At 38.4% G+C, this 19,582-nt stretch overlaps 1 protein-coding gene and 1 pseudogene across 2 annotated transcripts in view; both read right to left on the minus strand.

The window, feature by feature from the left end:
- LOC149147807 (LIM domain-containing protein HDR3-like) overlaps positions 1 to 19,582 on the minus strand; it is a 59,233-nt gene that overhangs the window by 18,152 nt on the left and 21,499 nt on the right. For both annotated transcript variants that reach the window (XM_089445867.1, XM_089445868.1), the window contains 4 exons: positions 11,287 to 11,406; positions 10,581 to 10,793; positions 10,412 to 10,474; positions 10,197 to 10,315 (listed from right to left, as the gene is read on the minus strand). In XM_089445867.1, the coding sequence (XP_089301993.1) occupies positions 10,197 to 10,315; positions 10,412 to 10,474; positions 10,581 to 10,793; positions 11,287 to 11,406 (515 nt within the window). The remainder of the gene's footprint in view (positions 1 to 10,196; positions 10,316 to 10,411; positions 10,475 to 10,580; positions 10,794 to 11,286; positions 11,407 to 19,582) is intronic.
- LOC149147808 (putative methyltransferase At1g29790) lies at positions 15,575 to 17,876 on the minus strand (annotated as a pseudogene).

The following is a 19,582-nucleotide window of genomic DNA, read 5'->3' on the forward strand; positions in this document are numbered from 1 at the left end:
TATATACAAAGAGGACCAGTGGATCTATTGGCTTTATTTTCCTTTTGACAATAAGCATTAGATTTAGAAGAAACAAGGGTAGAGTGTGAAAGAGTACACAACCGAGGCTAGAAAACATGACATTATGTTAGGTATAGCTCCCAAGAACCCGAATGTACACCTCAAGTATCGAGGATGTTTACATGGTAGTTTAAGGAGGTAGGTGATGCTCTTTAAAGCTAGCACAATTGATGAGCATTGTGTGCAAGCATAGTATCTGAAAAAATATGGGTCAAAATAAAGGACAACCAAGATGCTTTCAAGGAGGAAGACAAGAAGTGGAAAGGAAAAGGACAAGAATACAACAACCATTGCACATCAATGCAAGGATCCAAACAACCATTGTAACCATTGTTAAATCAGCGGTTAATGTTAGCTTTTCTATGCAGCGCTGACTTTTAGGGTCAGAAAGAAGCATGGTCTGTTTGCTTGTGTCCAAAGGGGGCTCACATTGGTCACTTTCCCTTTCTTCCTTCACCCCACTCACCTCTAAACCTTTCCCATTCCCTAAATAAACCTTCTAAAATCCAACAAAGTCCCCTTTGGCCCCAGCTCTAAGTGCAAAGTCAAACCAACCATAAAACCTTACCCATACACCCTCACGCGCTCATAAACCCCTCATCGTTTTCCCGTCGTTGATCATTCCCCGACAATCTAACGGCTCACATCGCACCCGATAAAGTTGACTCGCTCGACCACTTCTCACCGTCAGATCATCTCCGCCAGATCTGACGATCTTCGCATACATCGTGCAGACAACTTGATCGAGCGATAGCGCGTGATGAGGGCGGTTTTTCTCTCTCATCCACTGCTACGTGTCACTCATTGAGTGGAATCGCACGACCCTGAGCCATTACCACTTAGCCCCCAAAAGCAATGCGACGAAAACCGTTACCGCCCGACCAAACTGCCCTTGCCCCTTAAATGCATGTGCAACTCTGTCGCCCGATGACCATCCAATCTGTCCGCTGAAGATCCAACGACATTGACACACCCTGTTCCCACCTCGGTCTATAGCTTTTGCCGAACCATCTCCGCCATTCATCTCCCGATCCGACGGTCATCCTTCTCGCTCACCCAAATTTTCCACCTACCCATGCACTCTACGTCCCACGTCCATTCTGTTGACCGAGGAAGGAGATAGCCCGCTCTGCTTGACTGACAACAGTCGAACCCCCAACAACCATATTTAACATAAAGCATAGCCAAAGGAGAAAAGGACATAGCACGACTCTGTAACTATATTTGTCAGTGTTGGACTCCACTGGTACGAGCACTCCAACCACCTAAAGGACAACACAGCACCTGAACAGATCAAATTCACCAGTGAACCAAGCAACCTTGTCCAAAGACTCCATCAGGCAATTAAATGCAGTTGGTGGTCAATTATGACCCCTCCATACCTAAACGGCCAAGTGCCATTGTAACAAACACTTATAAATATCCAGGAGCAAGATGTAATCAAGGTTGGCATTTGATGTAAGGTTCAACTTCTGGAGATTGTAGACATTTTGTCGCTTGCAGCGTCTCATCTTCATTTTCAACAATACAAGCTTCTTTTGCTATTAACTGCTCACTATCCATTTCCTTTGTTCTAAGCTTGTACCTGATGTGTTGTGTTCTTGATCTCTTAATGTTTAGCACTAGATAACTGTCATCTTATCTCTGTGTTGAAATATTGAATGCATCACTGAATAGGTTACTCAGGTTTCTTTCTATCTAATGCAAGAGAGTTGTCATCCTGTCTTTGCATTAATAGATTAGATTCGCAGGTTTTTGTACTAGTTGCAGTCGGCCATCACATGGTCTTGTGTATCTGCTGGTGTGGTTAGTATTCTCTATATTCACCTAAATATCTAAACTGTGAGCATTGGTGGTCTAAAGCCTTGTAGTCTGAGGGTGTTCATGCATGTCTAAAGTGAAACAGAGTAGAAGTGGTTATCTGGCTTGAACCAAACCATCATTCCTTCCATTATAACTTGCAACAATAGTTGAATTTATATGTTACCAAGCATCTCCGAGCTACAACCTAGGAGAGTTTCCTGGAATCCTAACAGTTACACAAAAAGATAAGTGGTGGAAGCTACTTCCAAAGTTGAATCCAAAGAAACAGGAGAAGGATGCCAACAAGAACAACATGCTAGTCATGGAATTACACAACCAAATAGAGAGAAACTTGGATGCAGATGAAAAGATTGTCTACAATACAATGCAAAATATAGTGAATTTAAGTAACCTCAATCGCAAGGAAGAGGAGGAGATGGCCTAACTCTTTCATATTAAGATCTAGGTCAAGAAGGCATAGGCAAATGTTGCATTTGATTATGATTCACAAGCTAACACCATCAGAGATGATTTGATCAACAAGCCTAGAATGAAAGTTCATGACCATCCTCATTGATGTCATTGGGATAAGTAAATAAGGATGTAAAGCTTAGGGTAACAAGCAATGTATGGTCAAATTTGCTATAAGTGCGTAACTATATTGATGATGTGGATGTAGATGTAATACCACTTGATGTGCCTGGTGAAGTGTCTGAAAGCTCTTAAATGTACATGAGGGATGCAATCATCACAAGGAGAGAAAGTCAATACCATCTAATCAAGGATGGAAGTACTTCATTATCAATTCATACAATAATCCAATCTCCCTGGTAAGTGCTAATTAGGCCAAAAATATGATCAATTCAAGTAGGAATTTTATATTACTCTTTGTAAGAGAACTAACCAAGAAATAAATCAGTGAAAGTAAAGGCATCTCTAGAGGAATGTACTAAAGAGAAAAAACATCGGTTAGAGGAGCTTTTGTTGGCGTACAGAGAGAAGTGTTCTAGCCTCTAGAAGCCTAAAGGGTTACCACCTAAGAGGGAAGTGAAGCACAAGATAGAATTGTTGCTTAACTCCCCATTTCCAAAGATTGGGTTGTGTATGAAATCCATCCTGGAAGCAAATGAAGTGAAGAAACAGTTGCAACAACTACTGTAGCAGGCAATAATTCAACCAAGCACCTCACCATCCAAGTCACCTACCATCGTAGTACCCAAGAAGGATGTGACTTGAAGAATGTGTATCAACTATCAAGATTTTCAATAAAATCACTCTCATGAGTCAACACCCTCTACCTAGGATCAATAACTTACTATATCAATTGCAGCATGCCAAGTAGTTCAACAAGTTGGATCTCAAATCGAGATACCATTGGGCACAAGTTAAAGAAAAAGACACCTGAAAGACCAAATAGGAATGGAATGGTTGGTAATGCCTTTTGGTTTATGTAATGCACTAGCAACATTTATGTGTTTGATGGATAATGTATTGTGTCCATTTCTAGCTTCATTTGTACTAGTGTACTTAGATGATATATTGGTTTATAGCTCTACCTAGGAAGAGTGTATTTCACATCTCACATAGATGCTAGAGGCCCAAAAGCATCAACTATTAGCAAACTTTAGAAAATGTGAATTTTCTCAATAGAGATTAGTGTATTTGGGGCATGTGATTGGTGGAGGGGAACTCAAGATAGATCTCACAAATATGTAGGTCATCATCAAGTGGCCTAATCCTACTATTGTCATTGACATAAGGAACTTTATGGGTGTAGCACAATACCAATGAAATTTTATAACATCCATGCCATAACCACCAATGACAAGAGTTTCCAATGGGAAAAGAACACACATAAAGCTTTTGGAGAGTTGAAACGAAAGATTAGTCAAGCACTAGTTTTTGCATTGCCCAACTTGCAAAAGCCTTCCAAAGTGAAGATGAATGCAGGTTGATTTGCTATGGAAACAATATTGATGCAAGGAGGTGAGCTGGTATGCTATCATTTTGAAATGTTCCATGACAGAGTTCTAAGCTACCCTACATATGACAAGGAACTCTATGTTTTGGTTCTAGCTATTGAGAAATGAAGCACTATTTGATTGGCAGGAAACCATCATCCACATTAATCACCAGCCATTGCAGTGTTTGCGAGCCCAGAGTAAGATCTAGCGAACCAAACACTACAAGAAGATGGGGTTTTTGAACAATTTCATCTTACCATCATCAACTACATCACCTACCCAATCTGAGTTAGAATGCCTCTACATTTTCACTTCACTATCACTAAAATATCTCAAACCATACTCCATTGTGCCCCTAAAATATCCAAGCACATGTTTTATTACTACCCAATGCTCCATACATTAGCTCCACCATGAACTTACTCAAGGTGTTCACTCCAAAACAAACATGGGACTCCTCCCACTTACTTCAAAGCCCTAAGGTTACTTTGTGCACACGTCTTCCCTGTTGATCTTATTAAGGAAATTTGCCTTCACATTAAACTAATGTATTTAGGATATATAAGGAGTAACTTGAGGAAAGTTGTCTTCACATCAATTTAATGTGTCCTAAATCCCGTAAGTGAAACTTAAGACATAATTGCTTTAGAGTACCTGGAAAATAGAACAAAAGTCTCCTCATAGTCCAAGCCCTCTCTCTAAGGGAATCTTCTCACCACAAACCATGCTTTGAACTTCTCAATTTTGCCATCCACAACACACTTAATCTTGAGGAGCCACTTGAAACTCACAACTGCTATCCTCCAATCTTGGCACTATGTTCCAAACATCATTATTCATGATCGAGGCATACTCCTCCAACATGGCATCCCACCATACTCGCTCATATATTGCCTCCTAAACACTGAATGCTTTGAATCTAGGTTGTTGCTCATTAATACCATATAGTCTAGAAACTTCTTTGAAAGTCTACTTTCTTTGAAGGTCTACTTTCTTTGAAAGTACTCCTAGGAGTCCCAACATGCTCCTAAGCATCCCTTAATGTCTTAGTGAAGCATCAAGATCTCCTGACAAAAGTAGAAGGCGCTCTTGTCTCCCCCTCTTCACTTGAAGGCTATTGTCCTACTCAAGGCTGCTTGGAAGCGAGAGCGGAAGCAAGAAGTGGGAGCAGGGAGCGACAATTTTCAAAAGCTTTCGGATCGGGAGTGATTTTGGGAGCATTTTTTATATAATATATATTTTTATGCATATATGTCAACAAAAGCAGATAGAATGATGAATTAGTTATAAAAAGCATTAAAACATGGATTAAACCATATAAAATCAGTCATCTAGTAGTTATAGTCTTCATCAACCACAAGTCCACAAGTTACAACATCTCAATCCTTATCATGTTCGGTGTGAAGCCTAATTATCTTCTTGATTCAAAGGTCTTGTTTCAGTTGTGTTTGGATCCCAATCCCTAATGGGTAGTTGTGTTTGGATCGCAATACCTGACCTTCTCTAACCCCTATACCTGAGCTATATTTGGGCTAGAAACCTTCGACCTGATGATGTCTTCCAAGTTTTTGAACTCTACTAGAAAGCTATTATCCTCCATAACCGAAACTGAAGCAAATTCTTCTTGTGAACTGGAATGAACAAGACATCGTTAAAGCCTAAGGAATTACCTGATTCACGCCAAAAGGGAATAGTACCAACTCCTACTACTAGGTACTTAGCATCATCGCTAAACTCAATCTGTATTCTTGACTCTTGCTTATTCAGCGAGAAAACAACTACCAAGCTGATGCCATATGTCAAGATGCCCCACTATCCACATAGCACACATCACTAGGAATCACGTTCGTAGAAAGGCAAGGTATCATGGAGAAATCCTTTTCGAAATTAGCAACAAACTCATTCATTTGAGTTTTTCCAATGATTGCTACCTGCATTCCTTTACCCTTCTTCTCTAGACACTATGAGGCATAATGATCGTGCTTATGATAAACGAAGCAACTTGATTTTAATCAGGTCTTTTCCTGGCTGTGGATTCGACTCCTCACTCTTTACCTTACCCTTGTTAAGTCTTTACCTCTGTCCTTATTTGACTAACCAAACAGAGCTAGGCTATCATCACCACCCTCCTTGCCAACCTTTGACTCCATTCAGGTCTCCTCCTAGATACAATCATCCCAAAACCTCTCAAAGTTGGGAATGGTTTCCCAAGAGAAAATACCTTTGACCAATGGTTCCCGTGAAGCTTGAAAACCATTTAGTGCCATGTTCACTAGTTCTGCCTCTGCAACATTCTCCCCAACCACTATAAGCTAATAATGAATCTGTGTAATCTTATAAACTGGTAACTGTGTTTGATTCTAGTCATCTCTATGGATCTAAGTTTGTTCCATATTATCATCTTCCTATTTATTTTCTAACTCTAGTAAAGACTACCCAAGGCATCAAACATATCCTTTGTCATCTCCTTCTCAAATACATGAGGGATCAAATGGTCCTTTATAGAATCAAAGATCATCTGCTTGGCCTTCACTTCCTTTTTATTGTGAGCTGCCAATTGCTACAAATCTGTAGGCAGAGTCACAACATCCTTGGCAATATCCCAAAGCTCATTCTCTTTTATTGAGTGTAACCCTCACCTTCCATGCTAATAAATTTGAAGCACCATCCAATCTATTCTTAAACCCGAGGCTAGTTGATCTCATCTCTGAGATCTAAATCTACTACACAAACTCTCATATCAAAAAATAAAACTTTGAAATTCTCTTATTGATAGTCCTTCTTCCCAACAATAGATTCATTGTTGCAAATCCCTGAGAATCTTAATCAGAGATCAAGCTTTGATAGTATGATACCATGTGAAAATTTCAAGCCCTAGGTGAGTAATGTCCTTATGATCTCAATAAAACAAGTAATTGAATTTATTTAATGCTGAAAATTAGATTTCAGAGCGTAGAATCAATCACACAACAGCTAAAAATTAAATGGCATAAGCATAAAAATTGATTTCACACGTAAACATGTAATTATTCCTTCAAATCAGCTTTGCATTCTTTAGACAAACTTAACAAGGAAACCTCCACATGCTATCCAAAAAACAACACTGCACACTTACCAAAAACACCTTGAAATAGTGATGTGACCTCTGTACAAATGGACATTCTGTCTGTACAAGATGTACGAACACCCATATGGTGGTGTTGATATGACTATACGAAACTAATTGTATGGAACTGCATGTTGCTAGAAATGTTTCTTTCCTGCTGCCCTCTCTCCCTCTCTGTCACTCAACCTGCTAAACTCCTCAAGTGTGTTCAAAGCCTCTAACTTGCCATGTCTTTTTCCTGGCTGCCTGCCCTCTCTCCCTCTCTGTCACTCAACCTGCTAAACTCCTCGAGTGTGTTCAAAGCCTCTAACTTGCCCCATCTTTATACTTTTAGCGGAGAATGTATTGTTAAGATTACTCCAAGTCATGCATGAGATACAATTGTAACCTCAATGCTAAATATAAATTTTTCACTTTTTTAACTAAAGTGAAATAAAAAATAGAATTATTTTTCCAAAAATAGAATTACAAATTTAAAAACGTTTTTCAAAGATATCTCAAACTACTTCTCTCACACGTTCACATGTAACCGGTGGTACCAAATGGAACCGAAATTGGATTTAGAAAAAAAAAGGGGTTGATGAACAAAACCATATTTGGTAATGAACTTCATCATTTCAACGTTCTTTGCCCTTTTAGGGGACAACTGTGGATTGTGTTGCAGTCACTCGTGTATTCATTTATTTTAAATGCACCAAACATAGCATATATTGATATGGTTGACTAATGTTGGTCTTAATGCAATGTCCTCGTATGGCTATGAACAAGATGATGTTCAAAGAAACTACAATCTGGCTTCCTCCTACCAAAAACAATTGTAGAGTTTGCCTTCGTTAATGGCCTATGCAAGTTCCACAGTTTGTTAATAACATCTAGTGAATTTAGCTTATTCAAACAATATTTTTGTGAGTGGGTTCCACTTTCCACCAGACCAACAAGCTTTGCAAGTCTTGCAAGCCTCTTTGCAGATTTGCATCAACAACTTTACGTAGTTCTGACATTTGAGGGGAACTATGTAAGGGTAACTGAATCTCAAAAAGTGAAATGGCTAAACCCTCTAGCATGTTATAAAGGTGGCAATACCCACAAAGAGAGAATGCAAGGAAAAGCTCCTTACAAAGAATAAATTTTCACTGAATGCAAACCCAAGGAAACTGAATTGACAACAAAGCACAATTATAGTAACAGAATTGGTTGGAATATCATTGTCATAATAAAAAAAGGCATGTCTTTGTGCATGTATACAAAGACTTTTGTGCCAATGTACCTGATGATTAAGAACATGTGCTTCCTCCTAAGAGGCTCCAGGTTCAAATACAAAGGAGGGTAGAGTATGTACACCTCCGTAGACTTTAGTAGTAAAATTGCTGCACGGAGGTGGGTCTCTTATGCCACAAACATGTTGATGATAGTAGCATCAAACAAGTACTTCCACACAGTTCTAAGTGTCTAGACATGTGGAAGTCATCCACATGACCTTTAACCTTAGCAAATTACTTTAATTAAAGTAATTTCCTTTAATAAGAATAAGTTAACTCTAATGAAATGCAATGGTTATTTGCATTAGTGAATTAGATGAATCTCAACCATTGATCTCAAGTGAAGTTGAGATCTAATCTCAACTGTCAATCACTTTGGAGATTAGGGTTGTGGATTCAATCAATAACTCAAACTTATAAAAGGAGGCTAGGCTAAGGGAAAAGACATATCAAGTCAGCACAAGAAAGTGAGATAGTAAGGATCTCACTGATTGGGTGGAGAGGACATTTATCCAAGTATCCAGATTCCAGAGGAAGAGAGCAAAGTGCAGCAATAGAGAATGATCTAGCAGCCAAGAAGCGAAGGACTGTTTTCTGGGCAGATTTGCAAGTAAAGAGAACATACAGGGCCACAGGACAACCATACAGCAGCTGGCAGGTTACAGAAAGCAACAGGCTGCTACATATGCAACAGGCAGCAAGCAAATCGACCCGTACAGCAGTGCACAGTACTCAGGTAGCTGACATGCGTGCCGGCAGGTCTGTACAGCACTAACAGCCCATACAGGCTGCATGCAGTTCGCACGTGTGGTGAGCAGCAAGGACAGGAGCACAAGCAGGAGGTTTGCAGGCAATACGGATGAGGCTGAAGTGGGTCTTTCTCAGCTGGAAAAATTCAGGTTTTCCTCAGTGGGCATCTAATTTCTCAGCGTGGAAACTTAAGCCCTTGCATGCTGTAAAACTAATGTTAATGGACAGCATATTTCCAAGGGTAAAATTTTCTGCGTGCATGTGTATGAGATTGGCTACATTGCTTCTGCTATTTTAATTATTTATTTACCTGTTAAAATTCCAGCAGTGCATTTATTCAGTAATATGCAGTAATTAAATTGACAGCATGTGAATTACGGAGAAGTAACTTGCCAGAAGTTAGGGTTTGTATAATTAACAAAACAAGGGGGTCTCATAGACCAATTTGGTATCTGGCTTGGCCGTGACCTTAAAATTAGATTCTTATTATTATTTTTTATCAAAGGAAGTAGTTGGCTAACACAAGAGGGTTAGAAAGTCTTATGTGCATCTGGCAACTAGTCAATTGTATGCCTCCACCTCAACACAGCAAAACTCTGCATTTACTAGAGGTTGTTCAATAGGTTCTCACCTATTAAAGGTAGCCACATTTCTCTCAATTCCATGCTATAAGATACGTACATCTTAGATTTATTCAATTAATAGAATCATAAATGTGTTATTCCGCACATCAAATTTAGTTATCTCCACAATATTATGCAATGCATGTAAACATGATTTCTGTGAAAGCGACAGTTATTCTCTCCACTGTAACCTGAACCCTCAGGAATCAACGTTGCTAAAAAGCTCAAAGGACATATGGAGAGAACAAACTTTATATCACTTAAAGAAATGAAACTTGGAGAATACATAATAGTATGGGTACATGAACTTTAAAAGGTAAGAAGAAAATGAAATCTAGAGAGCGTTATTTTGGAAAATGTGAAAATTTTACTAACCAGGCAAAAGTAGTTGTTCAACGAAGATAAAAAAAAAAAAATTTGCATGGCTCAAGTCTCAACTCTAAACATGTATCCATAGAATCATCTTACAGTTTAATTAGTTGTTCAAATATCATGAAGAACAAGTTTCAATAATCAACGTGTAAGCATCAGATGTAACTTAGATGGACTAAAGTCCCAACGCGTGCTAGTAACATTATTCAAATCAAATGTGAAAATAACAGATAAAAATGCATTTGTGCAAATTATGTACCTAGGAAGGCCATAAAGGATGAGAATGGCTGTGACTTCACATCTCCGAGTTAGTTTCTGAGACCCAGTCCTCATGCCTGTAATTCGATTTCCTGCTCCAATCTTTGGCCTTCTAAGTATCTGGTCACAAAAGAAAGGCACAATAATGTTACAGAACAGACTACCAATCATAGAACTGGATAAGGTATTGACTGGAACAAAGTAGTGAACTCTTACACTGCTGACTGTTTGTTCTTCTGAAAGGCACAGTCCTCGAGTTTCTGGCATATGATGGTGTCCCTGCAAACAAAGTAAAAATTGTTGAACCAGGCACATGTTTGAGCCTTGAGGCATGATGAAAGAGATTAGAAAACAAAAACGATAGTAACACTACAGTAATACTTACATCCTTTTCACCCTCCATTGCTTCATTTAATGCTTGTCTTTCAACCAACAACATAGGTATTTGCTGGTCTAATTTCATAATCATGCCTTCGTAATAGTCCCTAATTTCATGGTAAAGAGGTTGACATTCTCCTGTATCCATTATTGATGAGTCCAGGCACTCCAGGCATAGTTTACGCCCATCATCCAAGGAAATATATTGTACATCTCTTGGCTAAATCCAAAAACAGAAATGTTAGAATGTTATACAGAACCTTAACTCCATAGAAACATGTACAATAAACAACTAATGAATTATCTCAGTAGGATTCTAGATTTTATAATTCTATGTAATTTCCAGCTACAGTTACTACTTAAAATTGGAAATTGTATTTTGGGATCTGTAGTCAAGGTAGCATATAGGCCCGAACTTTTACAGTGATTCCTTACTGTAGCAGGCCTCTTAATTGCTAAAGCATTTAATAGAAGATGACAACACAAATAATAGATACATGTGTAATAAATAGATATATAACTGATATAGTGAGAAGGATGAGGTCACATATAACATGAGGAAAACATTTATTGTTAGTCATGCCACCATCCAGAACATTTTTACTCTAGTCATAGCTCTTATAATTTATTGTTATTATTATTTAAATTCATTTGATCATTATTTGTGAATAACTGATATATTACTCAGTAGTACAAAGGTACCTAACACTTACCTCCATACGCTCGCAACTACAGCACCGAGGAGTGTCATCATGTTCATGTGAAGGACAATACCGCTGCCCCCAGAATGGATGGGCTCTGTATTCAATCAACCCAGCTCTATTTGTAGGGATCTGCAGGCATGGATAATCTCCATCATATTCTCCATTAACACTAGAAAGACCAATCATTAAATAACAGTAATGCAATCATATTAGTTTGTTTTTCTAAGTCTCCATGCACAAAATGCTCCAACAAGTAGAATCATGAAAGTAGCTACAGATGCAAGAAAATACCAGAGTAGTTCGATAGACTTATTTTATACCACCATAAAATATGCACTGATTTAGCATTGTCCAATTTAATACAAACAAGTAAAGAGGGTAACTAAATTGTGCATGCATAGGTTGGAAGCTTAGATACTACATAGCCAAAGGGGTTAGCTTAATTGTTTGTCACCAATGTTGCTGGGCATTTCACTAGTTCCATGCCAGCTCATGCCCTGTTTCAAATCCCCCTAGGTGAGGTGCACTAGTCCATGCCGACAGGTTTACTGGAAATGCCATCCACAAGTGTAGGTAAGCATCCATTGGGTTTCCCCATAAGATTTTCCTTGGAAAAAAAAAGACTAGATACAACACCAGCAAGTGCATGTTATGATACATGAGTGCTCAACTCACAAACATTGGAAGGAAGAGGAGAACAATGATATGTGAAGGATTTACAGGTAGGCTGAACAAATGTTGAGGATGCAACGAACTGTTATTTTAAGGCAATAATGATCAATCAAGTTCTGAATTCTATGTTGGACATTGGATAAACCAGCGCTGTCTGTGTGTTTCGCAACATGGACTAACTGCCTCTCCTGGATTCTTATCTCTAGTGATGCGTTCGTTGACTAACACCTACGGGCTTTGGTCTAACAGCAATCATGATTCCCAACAAGTCATATCAGAGTGTAGGTCATGAGTTTGATACACACCCGGCTCGTGCTGGGGGGAGACTGTTTGACGTTGGATAAACCAGCACTCCCCCGTGTGTTTCGCAACATGGACTAACCACCTCTTGTGGATCCTTATCTTTGGCGATGCGATCATTGACTAACACCTGCAGGTTTTGATTTAACGGAAATCACAATTCCTAACATTCTACAAAATATAAAGTTCAGTTTCATAGGTACAGGGTTCCAGGCAGAAATGTGCAAAATCCTAAACTTTGGAATTAGTGTTGTGGATGTTAAAGGGATACATATTGGTAATCTAGTGATCTCTTTATAAGGAAAATCACAAGGCATCAGCAAAGAAGAAATGTTTTGGCAGGAAGAAACACATTTCGCATTCCTGGCAGTTTACTTGACATGGTATTGACTTGACCAGTGTGTTTAGCATTCCAGTCAAGTTGTAAAGTGGCCTAGTAATTGAAAAAACATCTGGGTCATCTAAGGACAACTTAAAGCAGACGTAAAAACGTGCAAAACATACAACCATGTGTATGACCCAAATAAGAAGGCTATTTCTTAGGAGCAATTTCAGATCGATAGTTCTGGTATATTTCCTCCACCAAAAAAATATTAAAGCCTTCGATATGATTCTTCAACAGACAAACAATTTATTGCATGGATAAGAATCATAAAAGGAAGTATACTACATCCATTTTCTCCATAAACTCCATAAAACATTTCAAAAATACAAAGTGGTTCCAAGAGCAGGTTGAGAAAAGTAGATGCCAGTTTTCCTCTATCTTAAACGTCTCGACTCTCTAGCAAGAAAAACAACAACAAACTTTTACATGCTTATCAAAAGTTCTATCCAGATTCCAAATGAAGCACACATCTAAAAATATCAGATCACTTATTTGGGAACAGCAGATCAGCAAAAAATGAATGACAAGAACCCATCAGTTATAAAGAGATCTATCTTGTTCAGGTGTCTCTTTCCCAGCAGATCAGCAAAAGGTCAATGACAAGAACCCATCAGTTAAAAGGAAGAAATGATTAACCAAGAAATGCTGGGAATGGACACCTGAACTAAATGGATCACCAGTCAAATTGTTGGTAATAATAAGTTAAAAAAAATTAGAGTTCCCTTCTTGGCAAATTTTAAAAGTGTAAGTCCAGCAGTAACTCAAGTGTAGGATGCCAATATCGAGTTTATGTAACAAGAAGATTTACATAATACTTTACGTTTACATGCAACTCAGTCCTGTCCAACCTTTAATAGGAAAAAGAGACTTGACTGAAATTAAAGAGCAGGTTATAAACTGCAATAGTTTGGACCATATAATTGTGGTCTGGGAAGGTATGGAATAGGCCAAAGAAATTGGTACTAATACTCTTTTTCTAAAGATTTATTTCAAAAAGGCCTATGACCATGTGGAGAGGCCATTCATCTTAGCCACATCATACATGTTTCAAGCTTTGGGTTTCGACCCTGTTGATTGCTAAGTTGCAACTGGCATATACTGTGAAGACTCCATGCCCATGACACAGTGTATACTTCAATTTTTTTCAGAGTTCAGAAGTCAGCAGGGCATTACAGGCCCTTCTCTCTCCCCTTTCATCATTCTTTCAGTCATCAGATTCCACAACCCTAAAGGGATATTGTGTAAATGCCACTAGCATGATGAATAAAGCCATGTAACAGGCCTAGGTGAATTGGGACTTGATCAGCAAGCGAGTACACTTTGGAGTGTTTTTTTTCACTTAATTAATTATTCTCATTTTTTAACGATGAATGATTAATTGAGTTTTTTCACTCATTGCATACCCCTAGAGCCGGGGGTGATGGCTTGAAGGTTGAGCCCCAAGTCCATCTTAGTGTCTAGAGTCAATGTATATTATCATGCTAGGTTATCTCTGAAATTTCACAAAATTTGACTAAGTCTAGATAGGAATTTTTAATAATTAAAAATTTCCTGCAGGACAGGATTTTTTAATTATTTTTTATGTAAAATGTAATAATGTGATGCCAAAAAAAGTTGGGGGATGTGAGTAATCAAAATTAGACCTCTCAACCTCAACATTCTTGTAAGGCATACTCTAAGGGATAAAAAAACACTTATTGACCCTCAAAACCCACTTTTCCCATGTCTAGTGGGTAAATTAGAAATAAATTGTCAAAAATAATAAAGTGGAGAAAATAATAATTTTTTCCGCATGCCAAATGATGTGGAAATGAAGTGGAAAATCAAGGCAAGTCAAAGGGGAGTCAATAGACGATTCGGCACATTACATCAACTCAAGAATTAATGCACACATAAAATCGATTTGGTGGGCCAGAAATTAAGGGATCGATTGGTTATGTGGCTGCTAGATTTTTCCTTGGAGGTCAACGCATAGGTAAGGAGTTATCAAAGACTTGATTTGAGAAATATGTGGAGGTTGTTCTCCACTCAAACCAACACCTCTACACTTGTACACATAGCCCACTCTCTTCAGCACCCACGCAGATCCTTAGCAGCAGTTTGAAGCTAACGCAGGGCAGTTTGTTGGCTGGGTTATAGAGGTGTCATATCACAGGAAACGCGTGGCATTTGGTTGGGGAATTTGTTGGGAGATTTCTCCCCCTTTAACCACCCAACCTCACACATGGCAGCCCAAACAAAGAGCTCAAATTTGGCACATGGGATAAGGAGAAAAACGCTGCCACATCTCAGATTTTGACCTCACACTTGGCTGGGATCTCATACACTTGGAATGAGACTTCCTACTTTGGGATTTCCTCCTCCACTTGTCATTGGTTTCTTCATTGGAATTTTCTCCCATTCTTGTATAAATCCACATTGAGAGCTCCCATTTGCCCATGGTTGGAAGCTTGTGCTTATTGTTACTACGCTGGAATTGCCATTGAGCTAATAATAAAGTTTTTGGGGGATACTTCTTGGTGTTGTGGTGCTAATGTTTGTGGATGAGGTATACTTGTTTCATTTGATGTTGTTATTCATTTATGTGATTATCTTCCATTGAGTTTACATTTCTATCTAGTTGATTTTGTGCATTTGCCTAAGGGCACTATTATATAGGGAGAAGAGATTTGTAGCTATCTACAATCTCTTTTGCGCTTGGTATATCTTGTGCTCTTGTTGTAGCTTGTTATTCTCGGTTGAATAACAAAATCAACTTGGCTTCTATATGCCAAGACTCTTTTGCACCAACAATTGGTTTGCAAGCATTAGTGTCTTCAAAGGACAGGTTACCAAGTTCCTTTGGCGTTTGGGGAAGTCTTTGGTTGGACCATCCAACTCCAAAGATCTCAAGGAGCCCACAAACCACTCAAGCAAGGAATTCTCCAAGGATATCAAGAGACTTATTGAAAAGGGGGTTTCATGAGCCATATGTTTATTTTCCATCTGTAAAAAATTAAATATTTTCCTTTCCTATTTCCACAAGTATTGATTTTATCTAGCATTTGAGGCTAAGTTGTTGGGTTTAAATCCCAACTCTCACTCATTAAATCTCTTTCAAGCTGATTTTAGTGAGGAAATTTGTAATATAAGTGTACTTTATAGTTGCATTGGATTCTTAACCTCTTTCCATCTCATGCATGTGATTTCTTCTCACATATTTCAGCTCTCTATATCTCATGTACACTAACTTGTTCTATCTGTTGTGCATAGGGATTGGAGGTGAGTTCAATTGGGAAAGGATTAGAGGCAATTCAAGTTTGGAAAAAAGATTCAAAGTGCATTTCCTTCGAGTAACCTCACCTTTGAACCTTCAATAACCTCACCTGGATTGGAGGTGAGTTCGATTGGAAAAGGATTAGAGGCAATTCAAGTTTGGGAAAAATATTCAAAGTGCATTGCCTTGGAGTCACCTCACCTTTGAATTGTCAATAACCCAACCTCATCACTCATCACTTCTTCTAGAACCTCATTTGCTTGAGGGATTATAAACTTCTTGTATCTCATTATTCACTCAAGGCTTTCAAGCCTTTTTTGTTGTAACAAATTTATCAAAGTAGATTTGTAATCATTTATTTGTAACTTATTGGGAGAGAGTGATTTGGATTTCAAGCTTATGTTGTAACTCTTCCTAAGTTTAAGCTCTCATTCCTATAAGAGAGGCATCACATCACTAACAACTAATAAAGGTAATCTTTTTTTGGAGGGCTTGGGAATCATCCCCTTGGCATCCCACTCTCTCTTTGAGTAACCTTTTTTTGGAGAGCTTGTGGATCATCCCCTTGGCAACCCACTCTTTCTCTCTTTGAGTAACCTTTTTTTGGAGAGCTTGGGGATCATCCCCTTGGCATCCCACTCTTTCTCTCTTTGAGAAAAGGTCCCTCTTGCATGCAATGTTTTTAAAACCGGAACCGGTGACCGGACCGGTCCACCTAATGAACCGGTTTACCGACCGGAACCGGTCTAACCGGGACTGGTTTGGTCTAACCGAACCGGTTTTTAAAAAATACATTAACTAATTAATTTTTAATGAAACAAAACTATTTTTAAGATGTAAAACCATGATAACCATCCAAATCACTTCTAGTGCAGAAAAAGCTGTCGATCCATAGAAATCCTCCAGGCCTCAAAACTCTATCCCAGTCGAAGATGACATAGTCCAAGAATTGTAGATCTATCCAACCATCCAGAAACTGCGTAGTATGGATGATATCCAATGTGTTGTCAAAGAAGGGTAACCTCTGATTGATTGCTAGATAAAGAGGAACAAGTCCTCTAAGAGCAATTGTCTCACTGAAAGGAGCACCAAGATTGATAGTAGCTGAAACAATTGTTACATTAAACTCTCTCATTCTAGCTGCAAATGTCCCAGTTCCGATACTGAAATCCAACCCAATACGTATATCCCCAGGTTTAATGCTCAGAACATCAGCAATAAGAAAACCTGGATTGTTGGAAGAGTTTTGAACTTGCATCCATCTGGGAAATTCATGACTAGTAAGGTAACAAGTTAAAGCATTCAGAACATTTGAAAAATCCTTTGCGAGACCTATTGTTTGCTAAACATGTGAAATTCTTGCACTGGTAATGACTCCAACGAACATTCCTATCATCCGGGAGCTTCCAAAGGGATTCATTGATGGGAAATGGTTTCTGGTAATACTTAGGAGCTCTTGCAAAACATCTTCTTCTTGGTAAAGGATCACATCCATGAACCATTAATTTTTGAGCTATATTCCAGTCATCTTTACAGTAGTCACCAATATCATAGCCCATGTATTCTTCAAGTTCTTCTTTCATGGAAAAGCAAGCATGACCAATGCTTGGGAACGTTCCATTTGCTCCAAGAAAATTCTTCTTACCCAATCTGTTTTCCTTTACTGTAAATTTGTAATATACTTGCGAACTTCTTCTATAAAGAAGAAATCTGCCAATGGATTGGCTTTCTCATCAGTGGAAGTTCCAGCTACTTCCATTGGATCTTTAAGCTGAGTATTGATATCTGCGTTTTCAGGTACCAAATGCACCCCAGGAAGTCTTATTTGATCTAGGAAAATTTTACCAGTCACCAGATACCACCTTGGTCAATTTCCCTCTTTGAAAACAAGTTAATCTCTGCATTTTTTCTCCGGGTTAAATATTGATCCACACACAGAGGAATTCAATGGACCTTCTCAATTCTCCTTATGATATTGCTGTCAATTAAACGTCTGCAGAAAGATTAATGAGGCCTTTTCTACCGTAGAGGCACCGAACAAATCTTTTATCCACATAGCAGAACATCATGCTGGTTGGAATATAACAATCCATTTTGCAGCAATTCTTCAAAACCCCACTGTAGACATTGTCATGGAAGGACTTTGCATGAAGTAGGACCAAAACTTACTGTAGAAATAGGGAACAAACAAGCAGGTGGCCTAAAACCGGCCGGTTTGTTACAAACCGGCCGGTTCCGTCCTAAACCGGCCGGTTTTCACCGGTTAGGGCACAAAAATGGATAAATCAGCATTCAAACCGGGTTTTTTGGCCGGTTTAGACCGGCAGGCTTGCTAACCGGCCGGTTAGACCGGTAACCGGTTTTTAAGAACGGTTTTTAAAACACTGCTTGCATGGTGTTTGATTTGCTCTCCATCTCTTTCTTGGAGTTAGATTTAGTTTGTTAATCTCTCACACTTTCATTTCATGCTAACTTGCTTATTCCATATGCTTATGCTTTCTCTTTCTCACTTCATTGTCAAGTAAATTTTCATGCTTACTTACATGCTTTGATTTCATGCTAATTATTCATTTTACAAGTTTTCCATTTCATCTCATTTACCTTTCATTACACTTTAATGCCATCAACAATCTAGTTTCAATTTCCATGTTAGTATAGTTTTCATTTACATTGTAACATTTACTAATCTCAAGATTCATGCTTTGGTAGCACCATGCTCATTTGATTTACCTCATTTGCAATTTGTATCATTTGAAAGTTGCTTTGAGCAATCTTTACACTTAGAGCAAATTGCAAGTTCCATCTAGTTTGTTAGTTTAATTTCTTTCACCCACAATCTAGTTCACAACAATCTATTTTTCTATTTGCTTACATAGTTCTCCTTAATTTAGTTTATCTATCAACTTACATTTCATTCACAACTTTACATTTGGAGCAATTTACAAGTGGTTTTGCAACTTGTCACTTTACTTTGAACATCCTTTAGCAATTGCAATTCATCATTTTACTCTCTAAAACTAACCTCCAACATAAGTTGGTTGAACAGAGACTATGACCCCTTCCTTGATTTTATTTTCCCAAGTTTGTGAGAAGGTAAACACATGACCATGCAGTTAGAACTTAGGGTATGATTGAGTCTTGCGTCGAAACAATTGCACGTGGGTAGACTTGAGGGACTAGGTGGATCTTTGGTAATGAAGCGAAGCTTCTCCACTTGAGGCCCCTTGCTACCATCCCTATCCCTATAAGGGCAAAACCTTAGAAAAGAAATTCTCGCCTTAGAATAGGCTAGAGTAGGTCTAATAAAATTAACCAAGAGCACTCTCTACGTCACATTTTACTTTACTTGCAATACAATTCTCATGCTTATGCTACCTTGAGTTTATTGAGTTTTATTTGCAAATACCATTTACTTTTCAAGTAGCATTTCTTATTTTGCAAGCATTGTGGATTAACTCTCGCAAGTATTTACTTTCTTGAACTTGGAGCAATTCATTTAAGTTCACTTGTGTATCTTGAAGCACTTAGGGTTTATTGCTTATATTGGATCTTGTTAATTATCTTGAAGTATCTTTCAATGGTCCAACTTTCTTTCAAGTTTTCTCATGTGAACAATCTTTACTTTCCAAGTGCAATTATATCTTAATTGTTATCTTTACATGTCAAGTACTTGCTTTTACTTTACAAGTAAT

Source organism: Pinus tabuliformis, chromosome 9 (assembly GCF_031772625.1).
Source record: "Pinus tabuliformis cultivar Carrire ecotype Pingquan chromosome 9, CPIR1, whole genome shotgun sequence".
Classification (NCBI taxonomy): domain Eukaryota; kingdom Viridiplantae; phylum Streptophyta; class Pinopsida; order Pinales; family Pinaceae; genus Pinus; species Pinus tabuliformis.